At 35.0% G+C, this 23,818-nt stretch overlaps 3 protein-coding genes across 4 annotated transcripts; 2 read left to right on the forward strand and 1 right to left on the reverse strand.

Annotated features, from left to right (window-relative positions):
* Positions 1-442: 442 nt before the first annotated feature.
* LOC118036432 (uncharacterized) lies at positions 443-11,013 on the forward strand. Its single transcript, XM_035042125.2, has 20 exons — positions 443-1,813; positions 2,113-2,316; positions 2,602-2,706; positions 3,395-3,460; positions 3,710-3,874; positions 4,215-4,289; positions 4,411-4,565; positions 5,464-5,599; positions 5,685-5,754; positions 5,862-5,989; positions 6,111-6,167; positions 6,811-6,996; positions 7,113-7,205; positions 7,909-7,994; positions 8,066-8,132; positions 8,216-8,282; positions 8,375-8,511; positions 9,909-10,000; positions 10,123-10,189; positions 10,301-11,013. Exons 1-20 carry the CDS (start codon positions 581-583, stop codon positions 10,463-10,465), a joined length of 3,354 nt encoding a protein of 1,117 aa, XP_034898016.1. The 5' UTR covers positions 443-580; the 3' UTR covers positions 10,466-11,013.
* A 4,875-nt stretch (positions 11,014-15,888) lies between these two features.
* LOC118036431 (ethylene-responsive transcription factor ERN1) lies at positions 15,889-17,701 on the forward strand. Its single transcript, XM_035042124.2, has one exon. The coding sequence runs from the start codon at positions 16,370-16,372 to the stop codon at positions 17,168-17,170; it is 801 nt and encodes a 266-aa protein (XP_034898015.1). The 5' UTR covers positions 15,889-16,369; the 3' UTR covers positions 17,171-17,701.
* A 1,943-nt stretch (positions 17,702-19,644) lies between these two features.
* Positions 19,645-23,337, reverse strand: LOC118036430 (tubulin alpha-3 chain). 2 transcript variants are annotated; one of them, XM_073404132.1, is made up of 6 exons: positions 23,109-23,337; positions 22,200-22,414; positions 21,902-22,101; positions 20,936-21,444; positions 20,094-20,214; positions 19,645-20,017 (listed from the first exon to the last, which is right to left on the reverse strand). In XM_073404132.1, the coding sequence occupies exons 1-6, from the start codon at positions 23,219-23,221 to the stop codon at positions 19,751-19,753; spliced, it is 1,425 nt and encodes a 474-aa protein (XP_073260233.1). In that variant the 5' UTR covers positions 23,222-23,337; the 3' UTR covers positions 19,645-19,750. The 2 variants fall into 2 exon arrangements, with proteins under 2 accessions (XP_073260233.1, XP_034898014.1); XM_035042123.2 differs by having other exon boundaries at positions 19,645-20,214; positions 23,109-23,335.
* Between the last annotated feature and the right edge of the window lie 481 nt (positions 23,338-23,818).

A 23,818-nucleotide genomic window follows, 5' to 3' on the forward strand; every position in this document is an offset into this window, starting at 1 on the left:
CTTATATTTTTATTTTATTTTTTTTAATTAAAAATCTGAAAAATAGTAATTGTTTTTGGTTTTGGTTTTTATTTTATGAAAATAAAAATATAGAATGGAAATTGCAATTAATTATAACACCAAATAAAATGAGATGGTATTTTCTTTTTATGGAACGAGTTGGTAATTTTCTTTCCTATCATCCACTTTGATCATCAGCATTCTGGCGTGTGAAAATCAAGTGTATTTATTTTTATGAATGTAATTATAATTATTTTTAAAAATATTTTTAATTTAAAAATGTATTAAAATAATATTTTTTAATTTTTTTAAAATTATTTTCGAATATCAAAATAATTTAAAAATATTAAATAAATATTATTTTAAAATAAAATATTTTTAAAATATTTTTCATACATAAAAACAAACAGTTAATTTTCAAAACACACAACCGCACAGCAAGTAACCTGAGGAACAGAAGTCTCAAAACCCTTACACACTAGTTTAAAAAATCCCTTCTTTTCCTCTCCAATCTTCCCTCCACTTCGTTTTGGAGCCACCACCACACACCCGCAAAGAAAAAGCCCTAAACTCGCTCTCAATGGCGACCGATCCAACTCAGTTGCACCAACTCAGTCTCCTTCTCGGACCTGATCCCACTCACTTCGAAACCCTAATAACTCACCTTATGTCCTCTTCCAACGACCAACGATCCACAGCGGAGTTCCTCTTCAACCTCTGCAAACAAACTCACCCCGATTCTCTCCTGCTCCGCTTGACTCAACTCCTCTCCTCCTCTTCCGTCCTCGATATCCGCGCCATGTCCGCCGTCCTCCTCCGGAAACACCTCACCTCTGCCACCGAAGACTCCTTCCTCTACCCTCAACTTACTGAGTCAACTCGGTCCACCATAAAAAACTCTCTCCTCTCCTCTCTCCAACACGAAACCACAAAATCCATCACCAGAAAGATAAACGACACAATCTCCGAACTCGCTGCCTCGGTTCTTCCCGATGGAGGCTGGCAGGAGTTGTTGCCGTTCATGTTCCAGTGTGTTACCGCTCAAAACGATCACAATCTCCAAGAATCAGCGCTTTTAATCTTCGCTCGATTGGCTCAATACATCGGCGAAGCCCTAATTCCACACTTAGCTACACTTCACGGAGTGTTTTTAAATTGTTTAAATAATTCAACGAGCGGTGAAGTTAGAATCGCGGCTTTGAACGCGACAATCAATTTTATTCAGTGTTTAACAAACAATTCTGATCGTGAGAAGTTTCAAGATTTGTTGCCGTTGATGATGAGGACTTTGACCGAGGCGTTGAATGGAAATCAAGAGGCAACAGCACAGGAAGCGCTCGAATTGCTGATTGAATTGGCGGGAGGGGAACCACGGTTTTTGAGAAAGCAAATAGTGGAAGTTGTAGGGTCCATGTTGCAAATTGCAGAGGCGGGGAGCTTAGAGGAGGGGACCAGGCATTTAGCTATTGAATTTGTGATTACTTTGGCGGAAGCAAGAGATCGAGCTCCAGGAATGATGAGGAAGTTGCCGCAATTTGTGCATAGGTTGTTTATGGTTTTGATGGGGATGTTGTTGGATATTGATGATGATCCACAATGGCATGGTGCGGAGACTGAAGATGAAGATTCGGGAGAGACCAGTAATTATGGGTTTGGGCAAGAGTGTTTGGATAGGTTGGCTATTGCCATTGGTGGCAATACAGTCGTTCCTGTTGCTTCAGAGGTTTTCCCAGCATTTCTTACTGCTCCGGAGTGGCAGAAGCCTCATGCTGCGCTTATTGCTCTAGCACAAATTGCTGAGGGTTGCTCAAAGGTATAAATGCTATGCATTGTGGTAATGTGAATCGTCAATGAACGGTATTTCTAGTTCTTTAAATTTTTCGTTAGTACAAATTCATTTACAGACTGCTAAAGGTTAAGCCACAATTAGAATGCATGTCCCTGGACCTTGCTTAGATAGGCACAATTTCTTTTATTTTAGCTGCTTTCTTTCTGTGTAACCTTGATATTTTGAATATGATTGAGAAATTTATAGGTTTTCGAAATGACCCTGTTCGTTTTTCCCGTTCAACTTTCAAGTATGTTCTTACAAAATAGTCATTGTTGATGCAGGTGATGATAAAGAACCTGGACCAGGTAGTCTCTATGGTTTTGAATTCATTTCAACATCCCCACCCCCGTGTGAGATGGGCTGCTATAAATGCAATTGGACAATTGTCAACAGACTTGGGCCCAGATTTGCAAATGAAGTATCACCAGCTAGTGCTGCCTGCTTTGGCTGGAGCCATGGATGACGTTCAAAATCCTCGAGTCCAGGTCCGAGCACCTGTTACACTTCGTGACCTTGATAATTGTTGCCAATTTACTATTCTCTGTAAAATTTTATACTAAGTAGTGTTATCCCCATCCCAACATCATGCATTTAGTTTTCTATCTTCAGTTTGAGTTGCTATTTTGTAACGAATATGGACCTGGTGATCGATGCATTTATATGTAACAAGGACATTGATCAATGTCTAATGGCACATGCATAGCATTTCGATACTGTAATTGTGCACTCAGATTCTCAGAAATGTGTATTATTGTCATTTTTTTGTGCAGGCCCATGCTGCTTCTGCAGTGCTTAATTTCAGTGAGAATTGCATGCCAGATATCCTGACACCATACTTGGATGGGGTTGTTAGCAAACTGCTCGTACTCCTTCAGGTATATATTGGGTATTTCCCTCTTTAACTTAACACCTGAACTTGTACAATTGTATGTCTTATCATCTAATGACAAAGGACAAATTGGATATATGGAATGTTGTCTGTTACAGAGTAATATAAAACTGTTTTGGTGCCTCATCCAACAACTTAAGCTTTTGGGTTGAGATAGTTTTTTAACATGGTATGAGAGCCTTGTTGATGTCACAAATTTGAATTTCATCACCCTTACTATTCCTAATTAAAATTTTAATTTCAGTACAAAGTAGTGTAGGCCTATATAAATTTTAAGTCTAAAGAGCTTTCAACTGAGGGGGTGTTAGACAAAGCCTCACCCAACAACTTAAGGTTTTGGGTTGAGATGGTTTGTTTGACATTGTCCAAATTTTGAAAGCACTTTCTTGGGCTTGCTCATGATACTTGGTTGACTCATTCAGTTAAAAGTGCCTTTAAGTCTATTTTTAATCTCAGACTTGCTATATTATGATTGGTACTTTGATGCTGAGAGCTTATTAATTTTAAGCTGTTATTTTGTCATGTTTGATATTTAAGATAGAAATACAAAGTCCTTTTGCATTTTCTTGTTGGATTTATTTTCTCCTTCAGCAGAATGGATTTGCCCTTTTTTTTTTTCAATAATATTTTTGTGCTAATTTTGTATGTGCCATGTTGTTTGGTATGCCATCCAGAATGGGAAGCAGATGGTTAAAGAAGGAGCCCTGACAGCTTTAGCGTCTGTCGCTGATTCATCACAGGTACCTCTTTTTTAATTTTGGTGTGTGTGGGGTGAGGAGGGTTTATAAGAACAGGTATTTGATGTATCCAATAACCTCAGCTCTATTTTTATATGCTTCTAAGTTGACATGGTTAGAACAGTTTGTTTGGGTTGTGTCTGAGGGATTGATTTACTTTTTATTCTCCTGTTCTGTGGATGTACATGGTTCATTAGTCCATTGCTAAAAAATAGAGCTTGTTTTGTTTTGACATGATATATATTCTAACAGGAGCACTTCCAGAAATACTATGATGCTGTAATGCCTTACTTAAAAGCTATACTGATCAATGCAAATGACAAGTCTAATCGCATGCTCCGTGCAAAATCTATGGAGTGCATTAGTCTGGTTGGGATGGCTGTGGGAAAGGATAAATTTAGAGACGATGCTAAGCAGGTAAACTATAACAGATGATGTGTTCTACACATAACTTTTTACTGTGGTGGCCAATGTTATTTAGCATTTTCTTGATTGAAATGTAGAGTTAGGAATACTTGTATTAGTTTCATCTGATTAAGCCTGATTTGTTCCTCACTTTTTTCATTACCTTTGTTAAGCCAGTCTTCTTCTTTACTGAATATCACTGGATGTGCTTACGTGTTCTTCCTTGCTTCTAGATTAGTGCTTATGGATTTATATCTATTTTTTTCTGCTGATACTTCAGATTGTCATTGCCATGACAATTTTTCAAGTTTCATAGAACAACAATGGTCTGAGTGTTTGTTGTTTCTGAAAGGTTATGGATGTACTGATGTCTCTGCAAGGATCTCAAATGGAGGCAGATGACCTTACAACAAGCTACATGTTACAAGTATGTTTTAACTATTAGGAACTTGCTCAGATCCTCAGACAATGCTGAATGTATGATTATGTGATATATGTTGCTATCTGATTATTGTAAATCAAGGGGCAACTGATTATATATTTTGCAGGCCTGGGCCAGACTTTGCAAGTGCCTTGGACAGGATTTTCTTCCTTACATGAGTGTTGTCATGCCTCCTTTGCTTCAGTCTGCCCAGCTTAAGCCTGATGTTACCATTACATCTGCAGATTCAGATGCTGATATTGATGATGTTGATGATGGCAGGTTTGCCTTTTGTTTCTGATGATCTTAAATAACAGAATTGAGGTTTTTAAGCAATTTCCTCTTTTACCATGCTTCAAAAAAAAAAAAAAAATGCTTCCGAAGTCCCAAAATGAGTGGCTGGCTTCCCTTTTTTCATGTCTTAGTCTATTGTCAAAATTTAAAAGATTTGAATGGTTTACTAAAAGTAAAAGCACTCATTAATTTGTCCATTAGATAAAGTGGAATATGAAAGAAGTAAATGTAAACATGGCTACGTGTCACCGTTGTAGGTGTTTTTTCTTAGATCCGTTTAATCAAGTAGGACACTCTGTGACAGGGAGCCAAGTTTTTTATCTTACTCTTTCAAACATTACCTTTAATTCTTTAAGGAAGTGGACTCAATGGAAAGAGAATATTGTTATTGTTTGTCATATTTGTCCTTGGTGCTTGAAAAACAGAGGCTCCATTACTTCTAATCGTATACCTGCTCCATTGCTGTACTTCACAGCCAAACATGATAGTTTCCCACATGTGAACATATTCTTGGCAACTCCATCTATTTTCCCCACACCTAGGTCCACTCCAGTAGTTAACATATTTATCATAGTTATTTAAGAGAAACCCTTGAAAAGAAAATATATATCATATTTGCATTGTCTACTTCGATTTTTTTCCTTGTCAAACCTCCTTTTTAACTCCATGTTTTTCTTTGAGAGTCTTCACTAAGCTAAGTTATATAGGAGAAACCACTTTCAATAATAAAGTTATTATGTATATTGCCTAGAATAGTTTGTGGTTTTGTGATGTTCCACACTGCTTTCTAGTACTCAGGAAAAAAAAGGGCATAAGAATTTAGAAAATTTGCTTTGATTCACAAGCGTGATTGAAGTTTCTTACTGAGGTTGTTTTCCTATTGCAGCATTGAAACAATCACTCTTGGGGATAAAAGAATAGGAATCAGAACAAGTGTCCTGGAGGAAAAGGCTACAGCTTGTAACATGCTTTGCTGCTATGCGGATGAGTTGAAGGAAGGATTTTTCCCATGGATTGATCAGGTTAGTATTGTTTCAGACTTTTGGCGGTATCTCATTTTATGCTTTTGTCAGTTTGCTACTAGCTAACCATGCATGAATAATGCAGGTTGCAACTACATTAGTTCCACTTCTTAAATTTTACTTCCATGAAGAAGTGAGGAAGGCAGCTGTGTCAGGTGATTGGCAGGCGTTTCTACCTTTGTAATAATCCATAACATATAGATTGTATCCATATTTGGGAGCTTTTTCAAAACTATGTTTTTTTGTTTTATCTTGTTCATAGCTATGCCGGAGCTGTTAGGTTCCGCTAAATTAGCTGTAGAGAAGGATCAATCTCAAGGGCATAATGAGTCTTATGTAAAGCAATTGTCAGACTATATAGTTCCAGCTTTGGTGGAGGCGTTACACAAGGTTGTATAGTTGTTTGTGCCTCAACACCTTTGATGTGTATGCATGTTTTACAATGGTCTTTCACTATTCTTCTTTGGATTTATGATGGGCGTAACTAAAATAGTATTTTTGTGTCATGCAGGAGCCCGAGGTAGAAATTTGTGTGAGCATGTTGGATTCGTTGACTGAATGCATACAGGTATATGAGATTGATTTATAAGGTTGGGTGTCAATATATAGACCTGTTAACCAACAATTACAGTTCCATTTTTCATTGGGGTTATTTTCTAATACCCTTTTCACTAGGTTTCAGTCTCTCAGTAGACAATTTGCTGAGATGTGGGATCTTACTGCCAAAGAGAGCTTATGGCTTGATTTTGATTTCTTTTAATGGGTGGCTTAAGTAATATTTACAGTTAAAAGTGTTTTAGACACTTTGGACCAACCCATGCATTTACTTTTTGGCAATACATGTTCTCCATACATCCAGTTAAGATAGATTATTTCTGCTGCATATTTTTTTATCTTGTGCTATTTTCTGGCTCAATTCCCAATGTTCTGATCTCATTTCTCATATTTCTTGTATGTCAATGGTTGTGCTTTTTAATTTCTCGCCTTTTCAGATCTATGAAAATTAATTTTTCAGAAATGAGATTTCCTTTTGAGCAGGAGTATCAAAAGTCAATCATTGTCAAGTCAGATAACCTTTGGTATTATATTTGATTATGATCTGGTGGAGAATAATTGTTGAATGAAAAGTGAAAATGGTTATTATATCCATGTTTCAGTAGGCATTATTTTGGAAGTTTGAATTTTGCTAATTTAGGATCTCTCCCCCTTAGGTATCAGGACCTCTTTTAGATGAAAGCCAAGTAAGGTCCATTGTGGAGGAGATAAAGCAGGTCATCACAGCCAGCTCAGTTAGAAAAAAGGAACGAGCGGAGAGGATCAAAGCAGAGGACTTTGATGCTGAAGAAGGAGAGCTGCTTGAAGAAGAAAATGAGCTAGAAGAAGAACTTTTTGATCGAGTATAATATTGAAATTTTTGTGCATGGATCTTTGGCTTATTATTTAATGGGTTATTTTTTTGTATATATTTAAATAAAATGATTATTGTTTACTTTTATTTCTTTTCTTGTTGAAGGTTGGTGATTGCATGGGCACATTGATCAAAACCTTCAAGGCCTCTTTCTTGCCTTTCTTTGATGAGCTTTCGCCTTACATAACACCTATGTGGGTAAGTTCTTTAATATTTACAAATATTACCTTTGTGTTTTCAATTTTTAGGCTCAATTCTCATGCTGTCCTTTAAATTTAGCTTTTGCTGCTTCTATAACTGTGTTTCTTTAGGGCCTCTGTTCTGGTAGCTTTCCACTGCTTGAAAATTTTCCTGCATGTGCTCGTCTTATTTTTCCCAGTTTTAAGTATGTCTGTTTTGGATTTTTCCCTTCTCAATGGTCTGTTGTATTTCCCTTGTGGGAGGAGGAAAAGGATGCTGTGTATGGTTTGATGACTCAATAGTCATCCTTGCACGCAAGAAATTTTTTTTGTGGTGATTTATTCTTTTGCTTGCATTAACCTTTCTTTCTCAAGTCCTTGAAAAGGTTAATATTGGATTACTAGACATGCACAGCTTTGGAGCTGTCTGGCAACTCCTATCAAGTGGTTTGGCCAATTGGATAAACCTGTCTGCAGTTCAATATAATTATGGACATAAAAATATTATACGCATCTCATATATAGATTTAGCATGCACCTTAATGTTAATGGAATTTTTACTGCATCCTTTTAGCGAATGATGTTGGTAATCAGCCCCTAACACAGTAAATATACTTTATTTAATTATGTTTGACAATACACAAGGCATGCATGAAAAATCATGATCACCTCTGAAAAATACTTCTCCATGGCCTTGTTAATTGGATGTTTTGATTATGCAGGGCAAGGATAAAACAGCAGAAGAGAGGAGAATTGCCATTTGTATATTTGATGATGTTGTGGAGCATTTTAAGGAAGCTGCTCTTAAGTAAGTATCACCCCTCCTGATACTTTGATTAAGCACTTCCTGTGTACTTATTCTTCATGTTGGTGGTACAGATATTATGATACTTATGTCCCTTTCTTACTAGAAGCCTGCAATGATGAAAACCCAGATGTTCGTCAGGTTTGTCCTGAGAAGCACCTCTATTATTTTGCTTCTCTAGTGAATGTGGGTTTTATTAAAAAAATGAATACCATGTTTTTCAGGCAGCTGTTTATGGGATTGGTATTTGCGCAGAGCTTGGTGGATCTGTGTTTAAACCACTTGTTGGAGGTAGTTTATTAGTCACTTGCATAATTGTCTCTTCTTGGAGTTGTTGCTTTCATCTTTTTTCAAGGGGAATCTTTTGTTGCATTTATTTGCAGAGGCTCTTTCCCGGTTGAATGCTGTAATAAGTGATCCTAATGCACATCATTCAGACAATACAATGGCATATGACAATGCTGTTTCAGCTGTTGGAAAAATATGCGAGTTTCATCGGGATAGCATAGATGCAGCACGGGTACTTATTTCTTTATATATGTAGGAAATAATACTCTCTCGCAGTCTTCAAACAAAGTCCTTGCACACAAAAGTACAAGTACATTTTGGTCTTATAATTATGCAAACAAGCTCTTAAATAGATAAGAAATTTTACCATATTTTATCATGTTTTTCCCATTGCAACCGTAGGAAATTATGCGAGTAGTAAGTACATTTTGATCCTTTAATTTTAAACTAGAAATAGGACATTAAGAACATAATGTGATGATATTATTTTTGGTTAACTTTCATATCAAACAAGTGAGATGATAAATGAAAAATATGATGAAATGATAGTAAATGAAAATGATGAAAATACCTTAGGAGGCAGAACAAGATTTTTAAGGAAATAGGTTCCTGGTAAATGCCTTTAAAAATGAAAATGAACTTAAAACTCAACAAACAATTTCATGCATGCTAAACAAACAAGGTTTTTTTCTTGAACAAAAAATGAATTTATTACCTTTTCTTTTACAAAGTTAAATATTTGAAAATTATATGTTAGATTAGGGACTGTTTTAAATTTGGTTATAGAGCCTAGGACTAAAGTTGTAAAGGACTATTGTGAAACTTGAATAAAGACAAAATCAACTAAAAGACAAGAACAAGATTCTAGTCGAATGGCTGAAATCAAGGGTGTAATGAGATGGTGTTATAGTTGCATGGTATTCAATCAGTCTTATACACACACACACACACACACACACACACACACACACACATTTGTGTGTGCTTGTGCTCAACATGCTTTCTCTTTTTGAGCATACTGAATATAAATACATAATTGCTCAACATGCAGTCTGCTCACAGTAATCAGTTAGCTTGCTGTAGAGTTCCGGCTTCTAATCTCGTTAATTTCTGGTTTATATAGCATATTTGGTCTGATTTTGATCATCTATCTTTTGTATCTTTTCCGTCTTTATGGCTTAAGTAGTTTTTTCATCTCATAAGAACGTACTTGATTTGTAATTTATCCTCTCTTCCACAAGCCCATGGTGGCCTACAATTCTTTCTGCTTAGAGTTTGTCCTCCATCTCTATCCTACTCCTAAAAAAGCTAGCAAACAATTTCATAGACGATTCTAGTGTCCTGCATGTTATCTTGGATTGCCAGATTTTATCTTCCAGATGTATGACATTCTAAAGGCTTAGAAGTATTTAGGTTTGAATTGCAAATTGGATTTTTATTCTTGGAAGCAAATTTACCTTTCCTATGTCGAATGATGAATGCTCATGTGCATCGATTCATTTTCTATGTGTTAATATTAATTGCCTTTTGGACTATTTTGATTATTTCACCGGTTTGACTTTTCATTTTCCTGGTTTGCCCCTATGATCTCTCTCCCCTGTAGTCTCTCACATGTTCTTTGTTTTGCAGATAGTTCCAGCTTGGTTGAGCTGCTTGCCAATAAAAAGCGATTTAATTGAAGCCAAGCTTGTGCATGATCAGCTTTGCTCAATGGTAGAAAGGTAATCATTGGGACATGGAAAATGTTTGTAAAGCATGTTTTAGCTAATTTATTGTTCTACCTCATTCTTGGATTGGTTATATATAAGTGCACAGATATATTCAAAAAGGCCATTTCTTACAGGTCCGATAGAGAACTTTTCGGGTCAAACAATCAATACCTTCCCAAAATAGTCCTTGTTTTTGCTGAGGTATAGGTCTTTCTCTGTTCTACTTTCCTTTATCTCTTGCCTCTGGAAATTGAATATTTCCATTGTTTAATTTCCTGTTTTAGTTTTCTCATGGCAACATTGTTGCTGTAGGTCATATGTGCAGGAAAAGAGTTGGCAACAGAGCAAACTGCTAGTCGAATGATTAATCTGTTGAGACAACTGCAGCAAATGCTACCACCTGCTACCCTAGCTTCAACTTGGTCGTCCTTGGAACCACAGCAGCAACTTGCCTTGCAATCTATTCTCTCTTCTTAGTTCGTTTGGAGTGTTGGGATTCATCATTATTTCCTAGCTGCATCTGTCATTCATTAGTCTTGCACCTATGGCCATGTCATTGTTTTCTCTTTGAAGCAGCTGTGTGTCCCGTCCAAGTTCCTCCAGAATTGGTGTGTAACGTAATTGTTTTATGTGGAAGCTGCTGCGTAAGTTCAGCAGGCGCGGTGCGTGCTAGATCTTCCATCCTTCCTGGAAGCGGGGATTTCTGCTGAGGGGTTCTCCATTTGTGGGAGAAAAAAAGAGGTTTTTGGCAAATAACGTGTATACGATGATTGCTAGTATTGGTTTTGTATAGGTGGCATTAAGAGAGTAATATAAACTTACAGGTCTGTGACTTCGAAGTGCGTGTGGGCTTGAGGTTTGTCAGGGGGGCAATTCTTGTAACAGTTTTGGTGCTATACCTTTATTTCTGGATATGAAGTGGATCAATACAGGGTCATGAAAGATTGTTTGCTATAGAATGTATCTAAATATACCTTTTCAATAAAGGCTAAAAAATCTGCAGTTTTCCTCTCTTTTGATACCAAGCTGACCGTGCTACCTTGCCATGGTTTTTCTTGCTCTCCCCCTTTGCATGAGAAGCCGCCTTCTTTTCGCTGATTTTTTCATTAAAAAAATCTTAATAGACCAAGCAAGCTTCGCAATCTTCCAGGTTTTTGTAAATTCAATTTTAATACATGTGTTACTTGCCTACATACCTGCCTCCTGTCGCCAATAGGTGTTATGCAGATTTTTTTTATTATTAATGTGGTTGTTTGTATTATTTTATGTATATCTTGATTAATTTTGATTATATAATTTTTTAATGACTTTTTAATGATCCTGAAAAGACCTGAATTCAGGACTGGAAAGCAAATTCAAGGCCAGATTTCCCTCAGGGTTAGTATTATGCAGAGCTTGCTTGCTCGTTCCCATCCCATTCAAAAGTTTAGTGACCTTGAAACGCTCTCCTGAGGGATTTGAAGCAAGCTGGTGATTGTTCTTCTTTTCGAAACTTCTTAGGACGTGTATGGATGAATGTTGTGCTACGCCCTCACTCGGTGATGCAAGCTGGCTGAACATCTTGTTTTGTGGTGGCGCAATGTCAACAGTGTAGTTTCCCTGCCTGTTTTTGTGGTTTTTCCACCTCCAGTTTCAGTTCGGCATATTTGAAAAGAGTTGACTAGATGTTCTCAGTTTGGAACAAATTATACCATTGTCACCATAGATTTTCTGGAAAAGTAAGGATTCGGCCGGAAGTGCTCCTGGTTTTTGTTTTTTGTGTAGAGGAGAATAAACTGTTGTTGGGAAATTATTAGAGAAATCTCAGATGTATGGCTTCAATATCAATTGAATCAGAAACCTTTTAATTTATCATTTTTGTCTCAAATGATTAATAGATTCCATCTATTTCCATGTGCCGATTAATTCCTCCCCAATTAGGTTCCAAAATAAACCCTAATGCATACAACTTTAGTACCAAAACAAACAATTTTTTTCTCCGGCAAGGGCAGGGGACGATTAAGCAAGAATCTTCTATTAGTTTACTTATTGGAGCTTTATTTTGGCTTTTCTTTGCGAGAAATTAATGGAAATTAACAAGTACGTGAAAATTACATTTAAATTTGAGACTATATTCGTGGGATCATTGTTTGGAAAAGTGAGAATTTGTCCTCCAGTGCTATTGGTTTTTGTTTGTTGTAGGAGAAGAATAAACTGTTGCTGCGGTAGCCGGTATGATCGATGGGGCTGTTGCTAACGTTATAATACATTTAAATTCTTGGAAGGCTGACGTTTCTTGAAAAGTGAGGATTTGTAAGGGATCGCTATAACTTATTGTCGTCATGCCTGAACAAAGAATAAGGTTAGCTAAGTTTATCTCCTATTAGATGAAGAGACTCCATCAGCCTGATAGTTTCAAATGCTTCTGCTGTCTGATTTCTAAACCTAATGTACCATGAATGGAGAAAGAAGAGATTCTTGTGAGTGAAAGGAAAACAGAGAGAGACTCTCTTTGATTTATTATAGACACCAACTAGAAACGTGGCCGCGCTACGCTGCGGGTTAATTTTTTTATATAAAAAATATTAAAAAAAAATTAAAATTTAAGAGTATTAGGTTTTTCTATAAAATTATATCTAAAAGCATTGGGTCTTTCTGTTACTTCTGATCCAAAAGTTATATTTATAATATTAATAATAATAATAAACTTGCATGACCTAAGTTTAAGTGAGTTTGGTTGTAACATCAAACCCGAAACCTTTGATATGAGTCTGGTTGTAAGGTTTTGTTATAAAAAGGTGATAATTAAAAAGGAAAAAAAATTAATATTACAGAATGAAATTAAAAAAAAAAAAAAAAAAGATTAATTGAAAAAAACAAACAATAAAGAAAAGTATTATTCCGATGAATAGTGCTTTGCAAAGAGAGGTACAGTAAAATTCCTCATGGAAAAAAACAAAACATAAATTTTAATTCTTAATCAAATCGATATTAAAAAATGAAATTGAAAGAAAAAAACTACTTAAGAAAAAAAAAATCTTAATTAACTGGTTTAACCCTGTCAAATCTGGGATTCATGTCATAAAATTGAAAATAAAAAAGATTGATGTCTTTTAGTTATAGTTAATTACAATATTTAAAGATGAAATTGGAAGAAAAAACCAACAAAGAAAAAAAAAAATATGAATCAACTAGGTCAGCTCACCAAATCAGGTTAACCTGTCATACCTAAGATTCGTGTCATAAGAATGTGATAACTAAATAGAAAAAAATTAACATTAATAAACTAAAATGAAAAAAAAAAATTAATTAAAAAGAAAAAAAGAAAAGGAAAAAAAATTATAGGAAGAAAAAAACTAATGAAGAAAAAAAAAACTAAATTAACTGGGTTAACCTCGTCAAACCAGGTTAATCCGTCAAACCTAGGATTCGTGTCATGAAAGTTTAATAACTAAATAGAAAAAAACTTAATATTAACAAACTAAATTTTAAAAAAAAATAATTAAAAAGCAAAAAAAAAGAAGCAAAAAGCAAAAAAAAAAAAAAAACAAAAACACTAAACAAAAAAAATATTAATTAAAAAAAAACAAAGAAAGAAAAGCTTACATGAAGAAAAAAACAAAAAAAAATCTAAATTAACTGGGTTAACCCTTTAAACTTAGTTAACCCGTCAAATCTGGAATTCATGTCATGAAAGTTTAATAACTGAAGAGGAAAAAAAAAATTACAGGTTAACCCAGAATTAGCTGGGTTAACCCGTCAAACCTGGAATCCATATCATGAAAGTTTAATAACTAAATAGAGAAAATTTAACATTAACAAACTAAATTAAACAAAAAAATTAATTAAAAAGAAAAACCAGAAAAAAAATCTGGGTTAACGCGTTAAACCCGGAACCTATGTAATGAAAGTTTGATAACTAAATAGAAAAAAATTTAACATTAACAAAAAAATAAAACAAAAAAATATTCATTATAAAAAACAAAGAAAACAAAACAGCTTAAAAAAAACATAGAAAAAAGCAAAAAAAAAAAAAAAAAGAAGAAAGAAGAAAGAAAAAAGAAAAAAAACAACTTAAAAAAACAAAGCAAAAAAAAAAACAAAGACAATTAAGTGTTTTAATGTGGACTGCACTCGAAAAAATTAATTAAAAATAAAAACCAGAAAAAAAATCCGGATTAACCCATTAAACCCAAAACCTGTATCATGAAAATTTGATAACTAAATAAAAAAAAATTAACATTAACAAAAAAAATTAGAAAAAGCAAAGAAAAGAAACAGCTTAAAAAAAAAAAAGAAAAAGAAGAAGAAAAAAAAAATAAACAGCCTAAAAGGAAAAAAAAAAAAAGAAGAAGAAGAAGAAGACAGAAATGTTGTAAACTATAAACTGTATATTTCTAATCTCTAAGGTATTCTCTGGTGCAAAAAGAAAGAAATGGGAAAGCTGTAAACTGTAAGAAAAAGAGAGGAAGAAATATGGCAAGGAGCTTGCCATGTAGCCACCAAAACTAACAAAATTAAAAAGGCAGAACTGATCGCGAGAATGAATAAAACTCTCCCTATAAATACTTTGAATCCACAGTAAAAATAGCATAAGAATCCTAAAACTCTTTTTGATAAATACTGTGAATCCACAGTAAAAATAGCACATGAATCCACAGTGATTTTAGACACAATCTACAGGAATTCACTGAGCAGTTTTAGTTTTTTTTAATTAATTTGCATTTCAGTATTCGTTTCCTCTTGAACAAATCTCATTAATTTGGATGTCAATATCAAGAATTATAGTGATGGTCTCCCCAGGCCTGAAAAACACCAAATGAAGAGCCATCTCTCAGTTCAGACAGCCCTGCATTTCTTTATATGGAAAATGAAAACCATTGAAAGCGACAATATTGTCTCAGCTCTCAGCTTTTTTTTAAAAAAAAAAAAAATAATCTAATTGATTAATGCATGAAACAAGAAGGTTGTACTTATTATTCAACAACCTGCAGATTAAATTTTATTTTATTTTCTGCTACTAATTGTAGCATGACTGTTTTTTCGTTATCTTTCATGGCTGTTCGATCCAGAGTCTTCGTGGACGATGACAAAATTGTGCACACACTGAAATTCATATAGCTTAACTTATCAGTAATCCCAGAAAATTGTAACAGAAGAGTACTATGATACTGATAATAATATTAAAACCCTTTTGACGCTTTCCTGGTCGGGGCTAGCTCTAATTCTGTGACGGTGCAGTGGTGGACAAGGATGATCAGCTGAATTCTTGGCTTCTTTCGTGTGATTTTGCCGAGTGATTAAGCAGCCCCAGCTTCCCAAGAGCAAAGGTGTCAAATTATCCAAAGCACTGATCAGTAGACATTTTAGCACACAAGTGCTGATCTCTGCATGCGTTCTTGGGCACTAACACTGTTACCTATGAAGGAGACAGCAGTTTTTAATTAAACTTTGTTAAGAACATGAAGATATACATATCATCCTTGGATAGTCAATACCAAATTCGGATCTGGTCATAACCAAGCTATAACAAGTGGAGTATGTAAATGATAAATGTGAATAAAAAAGATAACTAAGAATCTCTGAATTTTATAATGCAAAGCATTGTGTTTTTGTCTGGTGATGCAAGGGGGAGTATAGGTTAGAACCAAAGCGGCGTGCACGATAAGACATTCCTTGTCTGCTTAGCGCATGACTGAGTCCATGCCCTCAATTTCTCTTCTCTTAAGCCATGGTTGAGACCTTAGTTTTTGGGGTCATCTGGAAGATCATTTTGGTGCCTCCAAGTGGCACCATTCTGGCCCTCATGATCCTCTCGTCGCATTTTGACCTAGTCATAAAGATATAGCCAAAGGGCTTGAGATAGATAATATACTAATTACGAAGGTTCTGTCATGTTGCATGCTCTTCTCTGTTTGTTTTTTGAAAAAAAAGAGGTGGTTGGGTTAAAATATGTTTCATGATGTTGCATCTTCATACAAATTTGCTTCAACTTTTTTAAGTTTCATCCTGATGCAACCATGACAATGAATCTGGCTGGCAATCCCAGGAGAAACCAGTCATTTTTGCACCAGTCAAAGTACTAGGAAGAAATAATTCTCCTTTGATAGATAGCTTGTCTTCAATGAAAAAGGATTGTGCCTGAAGGTTACAAGCACTAACTAAGACCTTGATATAAGCTCCAGCTCGAACATTAAAAAAACCTGAAGGCATCCTTTCAAGTTTGAACCGTATATATATCTCCATTGAAAACCAAACGGGGACATGTAGACAAGGCTCTCCACGCCTCCTTTGAAGTCAGTACAACAGCTCTTTCTTTTTGTCATCTCTTCTTTAAATCAAGCCAACATCTCTTTCCAATCCAACCTCTTAGTCCTGTCTTGTTGCCTGGACAAATTTGGAATGGAAATTCATTTCCAGCAACAAAAGCAGCATAAAAAAGCAAGCATTCCAGTTAGCAAAGCAAGCAAATTCAAGGGGAGAGGTAGGCCAAACAGCAACAGTAACAAGTTTGTTGGTGTTAGGCAAAGAACTTCTGGTAGATGGGTGGCTGAGATCAAAGACACAACACAAAAGATAAGGATGTGGCTAGGAACCTTTGAGACAGCTGAAGAAGCTGCACGAGCTTACGATGAAGCTGCTTGCCTGCTTCGTGGATCCAACACCCGAACCAACTTCATCACTCATGTGTCCTTGGATTCTCCTCTTGCTTCCCGGATTCGAAATCTCCTCAACAAGAAAAGGAGAGACAAAGAACAACATAGTGAAGAAGAAACTGCGGAAGCCTCTACTCCACCAACTAGTACCATTACTACCACTAGTACTATCACCACTAGCAGCAGCAGTTCTGGCATGAGTGATAATTACTCCAGTTCAATTCATGAAACGGATCTCTTGTTTGATGATGCATATAAACCGGATTTGAGCAATTGCATTGAGGAATTCCAGTTGGGTTCTTCTCAGTCTGATCTTTCACGGGGTTTTGGACCTTTATTCGATCGGTTTTCATATGCACAGGAAGTACTGGATTTTCCAAAAAGTGTGGTACTACCCGAGGCAAGTGACTCGGAATTCTCAGAATTTGATAGGATGAAGGTGGAGAGACAGATATCAGCATCTCTATACGCAATTAATGGGGTTCAAGAGTACATGGAAGCCGTCTATGATCCTATTGAAGCTTTATGGGATCTTCCACCACTATAATCATTGCAGAATTTGGTGGTTTCAATGAACATAGAATCCCCTTTTCTTTCTTTTCTTCCCCTAGTTCTGCTTTCACTTTAGCCTTGCTTGTTAAGTTTCAAAGACAAAATACCAGCTAGAGATGAAGTTGAAATCTTGTTTTCTTTCTTGAAAAAAAAAATATTTGTTATACTGTTTTTCAAAATGTTAACAGCAGAATACACGGAGAAGCGATCCTGCTGTTTTTGGAACGTCAGAAAATCATCGATGAATGACAAGTCGAAGCAATCATGGCGATTAAAATATACCTTTTGTTGTCCATGGTAACCTCTCCTTTTCGTGGAGTAGATATAGATGTCATCAATGTTTGTAGTCATTGAAAAGCATATCTCAACCTCTTCCAGCTCAGACAGGGAGCTCTGGGGCCCTGCACCCAACAACTATCCAGATAAGTTGCAGTGTCTTCTAATGTGTAATCCTTGGATTACTCAGGCTATCCTCCATTTTAATCTGTATATTGAAATCTTTGATTATGGCATTAGTAATTTCTTACTTGTCAGAAAATTTTTGATCATTTCGCTCCAGGCATGTCAATTTTTCACATAGATCTGAACCACCTTCCTCCATTCAATTTATGAACTTGCTAGTCACTTTGAAGCATCCCAATATTCTCTTTGATCTTGATAGCTGTTCCTCATAGAAATTGGTATTCTGCGAAACAAAGGGATATTGTATAATGCAATGCTAAACACCTCATGCTCGCTACAAAAGATCAGGGCATATAAAAATGCGACGACAGAATTTCCTGCAAGTAACCTATTTCAGGGAAGTTAAAAATCTGCATAACCAGCCTGATTCAACATAACATCCATGTCTTTTGTATGTTCACCTGTTGACCTTGCTGAAGTATTTGTGAATTACAAAGGTTTTTCCCCTCTAAGGCATGCTCCACAAGCTGTGTCTGCACTCCAGTTTTTTTGGAGGAGTTCAAACTATGTTCAAAAACATCTTAATTAGACATTAGGCAGTGGATTCTGATAAAGGTTACTCCAGCTTGCCAGGAGCCTTCAGCCTAGGATTTAAGATATCTGTTGTAGAAAAATACCTACCACTTTTTCTAACAAAAACATTAGATCATTCTTCAACGTTGCGCTGTGGTTCAAATGAAAGTTTTTAAAATATAAAAAAATATATAGGAATTGTTAATATTTTTTTTAGCAGAAGGAATCTAAATTGTATTGAGGTTGATCTTATCTGAATTGATTAGCTTGACGAATTCAAAGATAAATGAAATAATTGAAAAAAAACATAGTTTGATTAAAAAAATTCAATGCGAAATTTTTAAAAAAATATTGAGATGACAATATATTAGATTTACCCGGGTCAACTTACATTAACCTATCAAATCCATAATTATAGTCATGAGACCATGATAACAGCATAAAAAGTAAATCAAAATAAATTGTGAAGTCTAATTTCCCAACTAATTTAATGTTGAATGATGAAATTCAAAAAAAAATCAATTCAAAAAATGATCTAAAAACAAACTCGAGTCAACCTAGATTAACCTCCCATAACTTGAGTCATGAGAACAAGATAACCTCATATAAAGAAAATTAAAACAAATTATAAAACTCAATTATCAATCAACTCAATTTTAAAAGATGAAATTGAAAAAAAAATCAATTAAAAACGTAGACATAAAAAACCAAGTTGAGTCAACTTGTGTTAATACATCAAACTTGTAACTCATGATATGAGATCAAGATAACTTTATAAAAATCGAACTGAAAAACTATTCAAGTCAACTCAGGTTAACAAACAAATTTGAACTCAGGTCATGAGGTTGGGATAACATCATAAAAAACAAATTATGAAATATAATTTTTAATCAACCAAAGGTTAAAAGTTGAAATTGAAAAGAAAAATTAATTTTAAAAAAAAATAACCTGAGTAAACTCAGGTTAACCTGCCAGACTCATGACTCATGTCATAAGACTGAGATAACCTTATAGAAAGCAAACCAAAACAAAAAAAAAATTATGAAGTCTAATTTTCAATTAATAAAATATTGAAGGATGAAATAAATATTAAAAAAAAAAAACTTGAATCAATTGGGTAAACCTGTCAAATTGGCGACCTCGATCAAGAGATTAAAATAATTCTATAAAAACAAATCAAATAAAATAACTCGATCTAAAAATACAAAATGTTATTAAAAGATAAAATTGAAATTGAAAAAAAACCATAGTGCTTTATTAAAGTGAATAAAAAAATAACTCATTTAAAAAAAACCAATGTTTTTTATTTTAAAAAAGTGAATAGTATTTTATAAGGTATGATGGCCGTTTCTGGTGGTAATGCCATGATGCTGTGTGTAATTTTGTTTTACTTTTCATCTAACCCAAAATTTGTAGACACACGAATAAATATCCTCATAAAAGCTTTTATGTAAATCATGTTGTCTATGCATACCAAGATTTCCTCCTGGGAGATGAACTTTAACGTATAAATGCATATTAGGAGGATTTGTTGATAGCACATGTTTCATTTTAGAGAATGAAAATGATACAGTTTTTAAGATCGTACCTCCAAAAGCATTCAACAAGAACAGAAGCAACACAACACAGAATGGAGAGGTAATTCACAGATCACTGACATGGATAATAATGATGATTGTCCACGTCTAGACAAACACACATGAATGAGACAGATTCGACATACAGCTGCTTTTTCCTCGTAAAATATTATCTTAGTAATCTTCCTCCTCACCTTCCTCATCACCGCCTTCTGCTCCGACTTCCTCATAGTCTTTCTCAAGAGCAGCAAGATCTTCACGAGCTTCTGAGAATTCACCTTCCTCCATGCCTTCGCCCACATACCAGTGGACAAATGCTCGCTTGGAATACATGAGATCAAACTTGTAATCAATTCTGGAGAAGACCTCAGCTACTGCTGTGTTGTTGCTTATCATGCAAACTGCACGCTGCACCTTAGCAAGATCACCTCCAGGTACCACTGTTGGTGGTTGGTAGTTGATACCGCACTTGAAACCAGTTGGGCACCTGAAGTATCCATACATTAAACAATCAGATCCCAAGAAAAAAAAACAGCAAATCCTTCACTGAAAATCAAATGTGTTTGCTAGACTAATTTCAGTGAACCTATATTTCAGTTATAGGGAACAATGATCCTTGTGTCATAATATCAAAGTTACAGGTTACCCAAATAGATCCTAGAAAAACAGCAACCCACCAGCACTTGAAAGTAAGGTTTGTGTCGTCTTGATCAGTCTTATATCTGTTAAGGTAATGGTCTTAATTTGTCAAGTTAGATGAAGATGAATTCTCTTGTGTGTGTCAGCAAACTTTTAATTGAAACTATTAATTTAACAAAATAAAAATATGATAGAACCATGTCCAATTAACGTGTACAAACACCAACCCTTGATTACCTAACCTATAGCAACAAAATGTTGTTTTCTTGACTGTTAATACAGTTCTGAAATATAGTTTAAACATATGCCACTGCTTTTGAAAGAAAAAATTTCTAAATACATAATGCAAGAGTGCATTTAGGATCTTAAAAATCTGATATGACATTTCATCAGTTTCTTGAATTGTGTCCAAATCTTTTGAACGCCATTTCAAGATGGTGTGTTTGCATCTGAAATGCTAAAATGTGAACAAAGCAATTCAGACTCCATTACATAAGACGAAAATAATATCCTAGAGAGAATTGATCAGAATTAAATCTCATAAGTAAAACAAATGGATATGAACTCACCAGTCTACAAATTGAACTGTCCTCTTCGTCTTAATGGTGGCAACAGCAGAATTAACATCCTTTGGTACAACATCTCCACGATACATGAGACAGCAAGCCATGTATTTTCCATGCCTTGGATCACATTTGGCCATCATACTTGAGGGCTCAAACACAGCACTTGTGATCTCAGGAACTGAAAGCTGCTCATGGTAAGCCTTTGCGGCTGAGATCACTGGAGCATAAGATGAAAGCATGAAATGGATTCGGGGATATGGAACAAGATTAGTTTGAAACTCTGTGATGTCCACATTAATGGCCCCATCAAACCTCAAGGAAGTGGTTAAAGATGAGATAATTTGGGAGATCAAACGGTTCAAATTGTTGTATGTTGGTCTTTCAATGTCTAAAGATCTCCTGCAGATGTCATAGATAGCTTCATTGTCCAAAAGCACAGCAACATCTGTGTGTTCAAGGAGAGAGTGAGTGGAGAGCACACTATTGTAAGGTTCCACGACAGCAGTAGAAACCTGCATTATCAGGAAAATCTACTATAAGAGAGTTTTTTAACAATAGGTCAAGCACAGAAAGAGCATTTAGCCTAAAGCTATAGCAGACATAACTTTTTGTTTGTTCTGTTACAGGCTTCAACAGAAGGAACTGCAGAGAAAAGCTTTTAGCACAAGCATTGACACCCAGAATATTGTGTTGTTGATGAGGGAGCCTATCAGAACAATTGACCAGAACTATACATTTCTGTGCTCAGACTTCGAACATTGGTAATTCATCGATTCTTTCAGAGAAATTTTCTTAAGCTTCTTGTGCAAAGAAGAAAACTAATTTATCTATGATTACAACCACAAGCTTGTCCATAAACATCCAGCAGAAGAATGATTCCTGGAATTGTTTTGAATTTTACAATTAGCAGAAAAGGATTGCTACAATTTACCTCTACAATGATTTCTAATAATTATTTGAAGGAAATACCTGAGGAGAAGGATAAATGGTGAAGCCAAGTTTCGACTTCTTTCCATAATCCACAGACAAGCGTTCCAAAAGTAGGGAGCCCAAACCAGAACCAGTGCCACCACCAACAGCATTAAATACCAAAAAGCCTTGCAAGCCAGTGCAATTGTCTGCCAATTTCCTCACACGGTCAAGGCATAGTTCAACAATTTCCCTTCCCACTGCAGTATTAAAACACCAACACGGCAATTTTGTCAATGTCAACAATGAAAATGAAATAAACATCTAACTGTGCATTGCTAATGCTTTTTTCATATACCTGTATAATGTCCCCTGGCAAAGTTATTAGCAGCATCTTCCTTGCCAGAAATAAGTTGCTCGGGGTGAAAAAGCTGTCTGTAAGTCCCGGTTCTGACTTCATCAATGACAGAGGGTTCAAGATCAACAAATATAGCTCTTGGCACATGCTTGCCTGAACCAGTTTCGCTGAAGAAGGTATTGAAAGAATCATGTTCCACTCCGACTGAGGTGTCGCTGCAACAGGATATAGAACAGTCTAATCAATTTCAAAAATAGAGCACCCTCCAGAAATAGTAAATATGGAAAAGTAAGATCCAGTTGCTCTCTACCAAAATTATGAATGGAATATCATCACAAAAGAACTTTGCACAACCAGAATGGCATGGTTCTCTAACCTAGAGATTTACCATCCACGGTTTAATTATCTACCATGACATTTTTGAAAATTAGATTCTGCTTCTTTTAGTGGCCTATTAACTTCTGATTTCATATACTTCCAACTCCTTTTTGGAAAGCATGTATCTCAACTCCTCAATTAATCAAGATTTTTGAATTCCACAGCCTATACATTGTTTACCTCATGGAAACAGCAACTATCTTTTGTTTTTCTTTCTTTGTCTAATTCAATCATGCAGAAATATACATTAAAACAAAATTAGTCTTTTATTCCGAATGCAAAATCACCAAAACACAAGAAGAAAAAAACTCCCAGCACAGAAAACTATTCTGATCCATTAAACTCGATGAAATTAAAGATGATTATTACCTTGATTTAAAATCATAACACAAATTACTCACACTGCGTAAAAATTGATGACAAGAAGAAGAAACAAATATTGAAAGACAAAATGATCCCATGAATTAAAATAATTAATGGAGCACAAACAAACATTAATTTCACAGAAAAACATAAACAACATTAAATTACCTAGGCATCGTTCCATCTGGCTGTATTCCATGTTCAAGACAATAAAGTTCCCAACAAGAATTCCCGACCTGAATTCCTGCCTGTCCAATATGCATGCTTATTATCTCCCTCATAATTTCTTCCTTCCTCTTCTTCTCTCTCTAAACAATGATTATAATGCAGATGAAAGAAAGGAGAAATGAAGAGATTTCTCTTTTCTTTTCTTTTCTTTTGCGTTGCTGAATAAAAAGTTTGTTGATTTATTAATTAAAGAAGATTCTTAACTGCCAGTTATATGGCGCCAACTGTATGGCGCTGGCTTCTTTTGCTAGCTCGGCTGTTGCCTGTCGATTACTGTGGCTCGCTCACGTCATGCTCAAAATATATGATGGGATTGCATAATTAATTTCTTACAATTTTTTAAGTTATTTAAAAAAATAGTTTTTTTTAATAAAACATTCTTACCAACAACGTTTTATATTAAAATAATTTATTTATTTATTTTTTTCAAAATAAAACTAATTTAGATAGAGTTTCTAAAAAACTTAAACATGTTTTTTAATTGTAGAAAAGATTAACTGTTTTTTAAATAGATTTTGTATTTAACCAATGTTTTTAAAATAAATTAAAAAAACAAAAAACAATCAAATCCTACTTATCAAGAAACACTTGCAATTAAGAATCCCAGTCTAGATAAGTTTTTTTTTCTCTTGATTTTTTTTTTTTAATTT

This window comes from Populus alba, chromosome 13 (assembly GCF_005239225.2).
Source record: "Populus alba chromosome 13, ASM523922v2, whole genome shotgun sequence".
In the NCBI taxonomy this organism is placed as follows: Eukaryota; Viridiplantae; Streptophyta; class Magnoliopsida; order Malpighiales; family Salicaceae; genus Populus; species Populus alba.

Excerpts from the sequence above, each read along its gene's own strand:
- LOC118036430 (XM_073404132.1), bottom strand. The coding sequence starts at position 23,221 with ATGAGGGAGATAATAAGCATGCATATTGGACAGGCAGGAATTCAGGTC. Across the intron at positions 22,415-23,108 it reads CCAGATGGAACGATGCCTAG|CGACACCTCAGTCGGAGTGG; the intron begins GTAATTTAATGT and ends ATCCTGTTGCAG. Across the intron at positions 21,445-21,901 it reads CCATTTATCCTTCTCCTCAG|GTTTCTACTGCTGTCGTGGA; the intron begins GTATTTCCTTCA and ends CTGATAATGCAG.
- LOC118036432 (XM_035042125.2), top strand. The coding sequence starts at position 581 with ATGGCGACCGATCCAACTCAGTTGCACCAACTCAGTCTCCTTCTCGGA. Across the intron at positions 4,290-4,410 it reads CAACAAGCTACATGTTACAA|GCCTGGGCCAGACTTTGCAA; the intron begins GTATGTTTTAAC and ends TATATTTTGCAG. Across the intron at positions 10,001-10,122 it reads CTTTGCTCAATGGTAGAAAG|GTCCGATAGAGAACTTTTCG; the intron begins GTAATCATTGGG and ends CATTTCTTACAG.
- LOC118036431 (XM_035042124.2), top strand. The coding sequence starts at position 16,370 with ATGGAAATTCATTTCCAGCAACAAAAGCAGCATAAAAAAGCAAGCATT.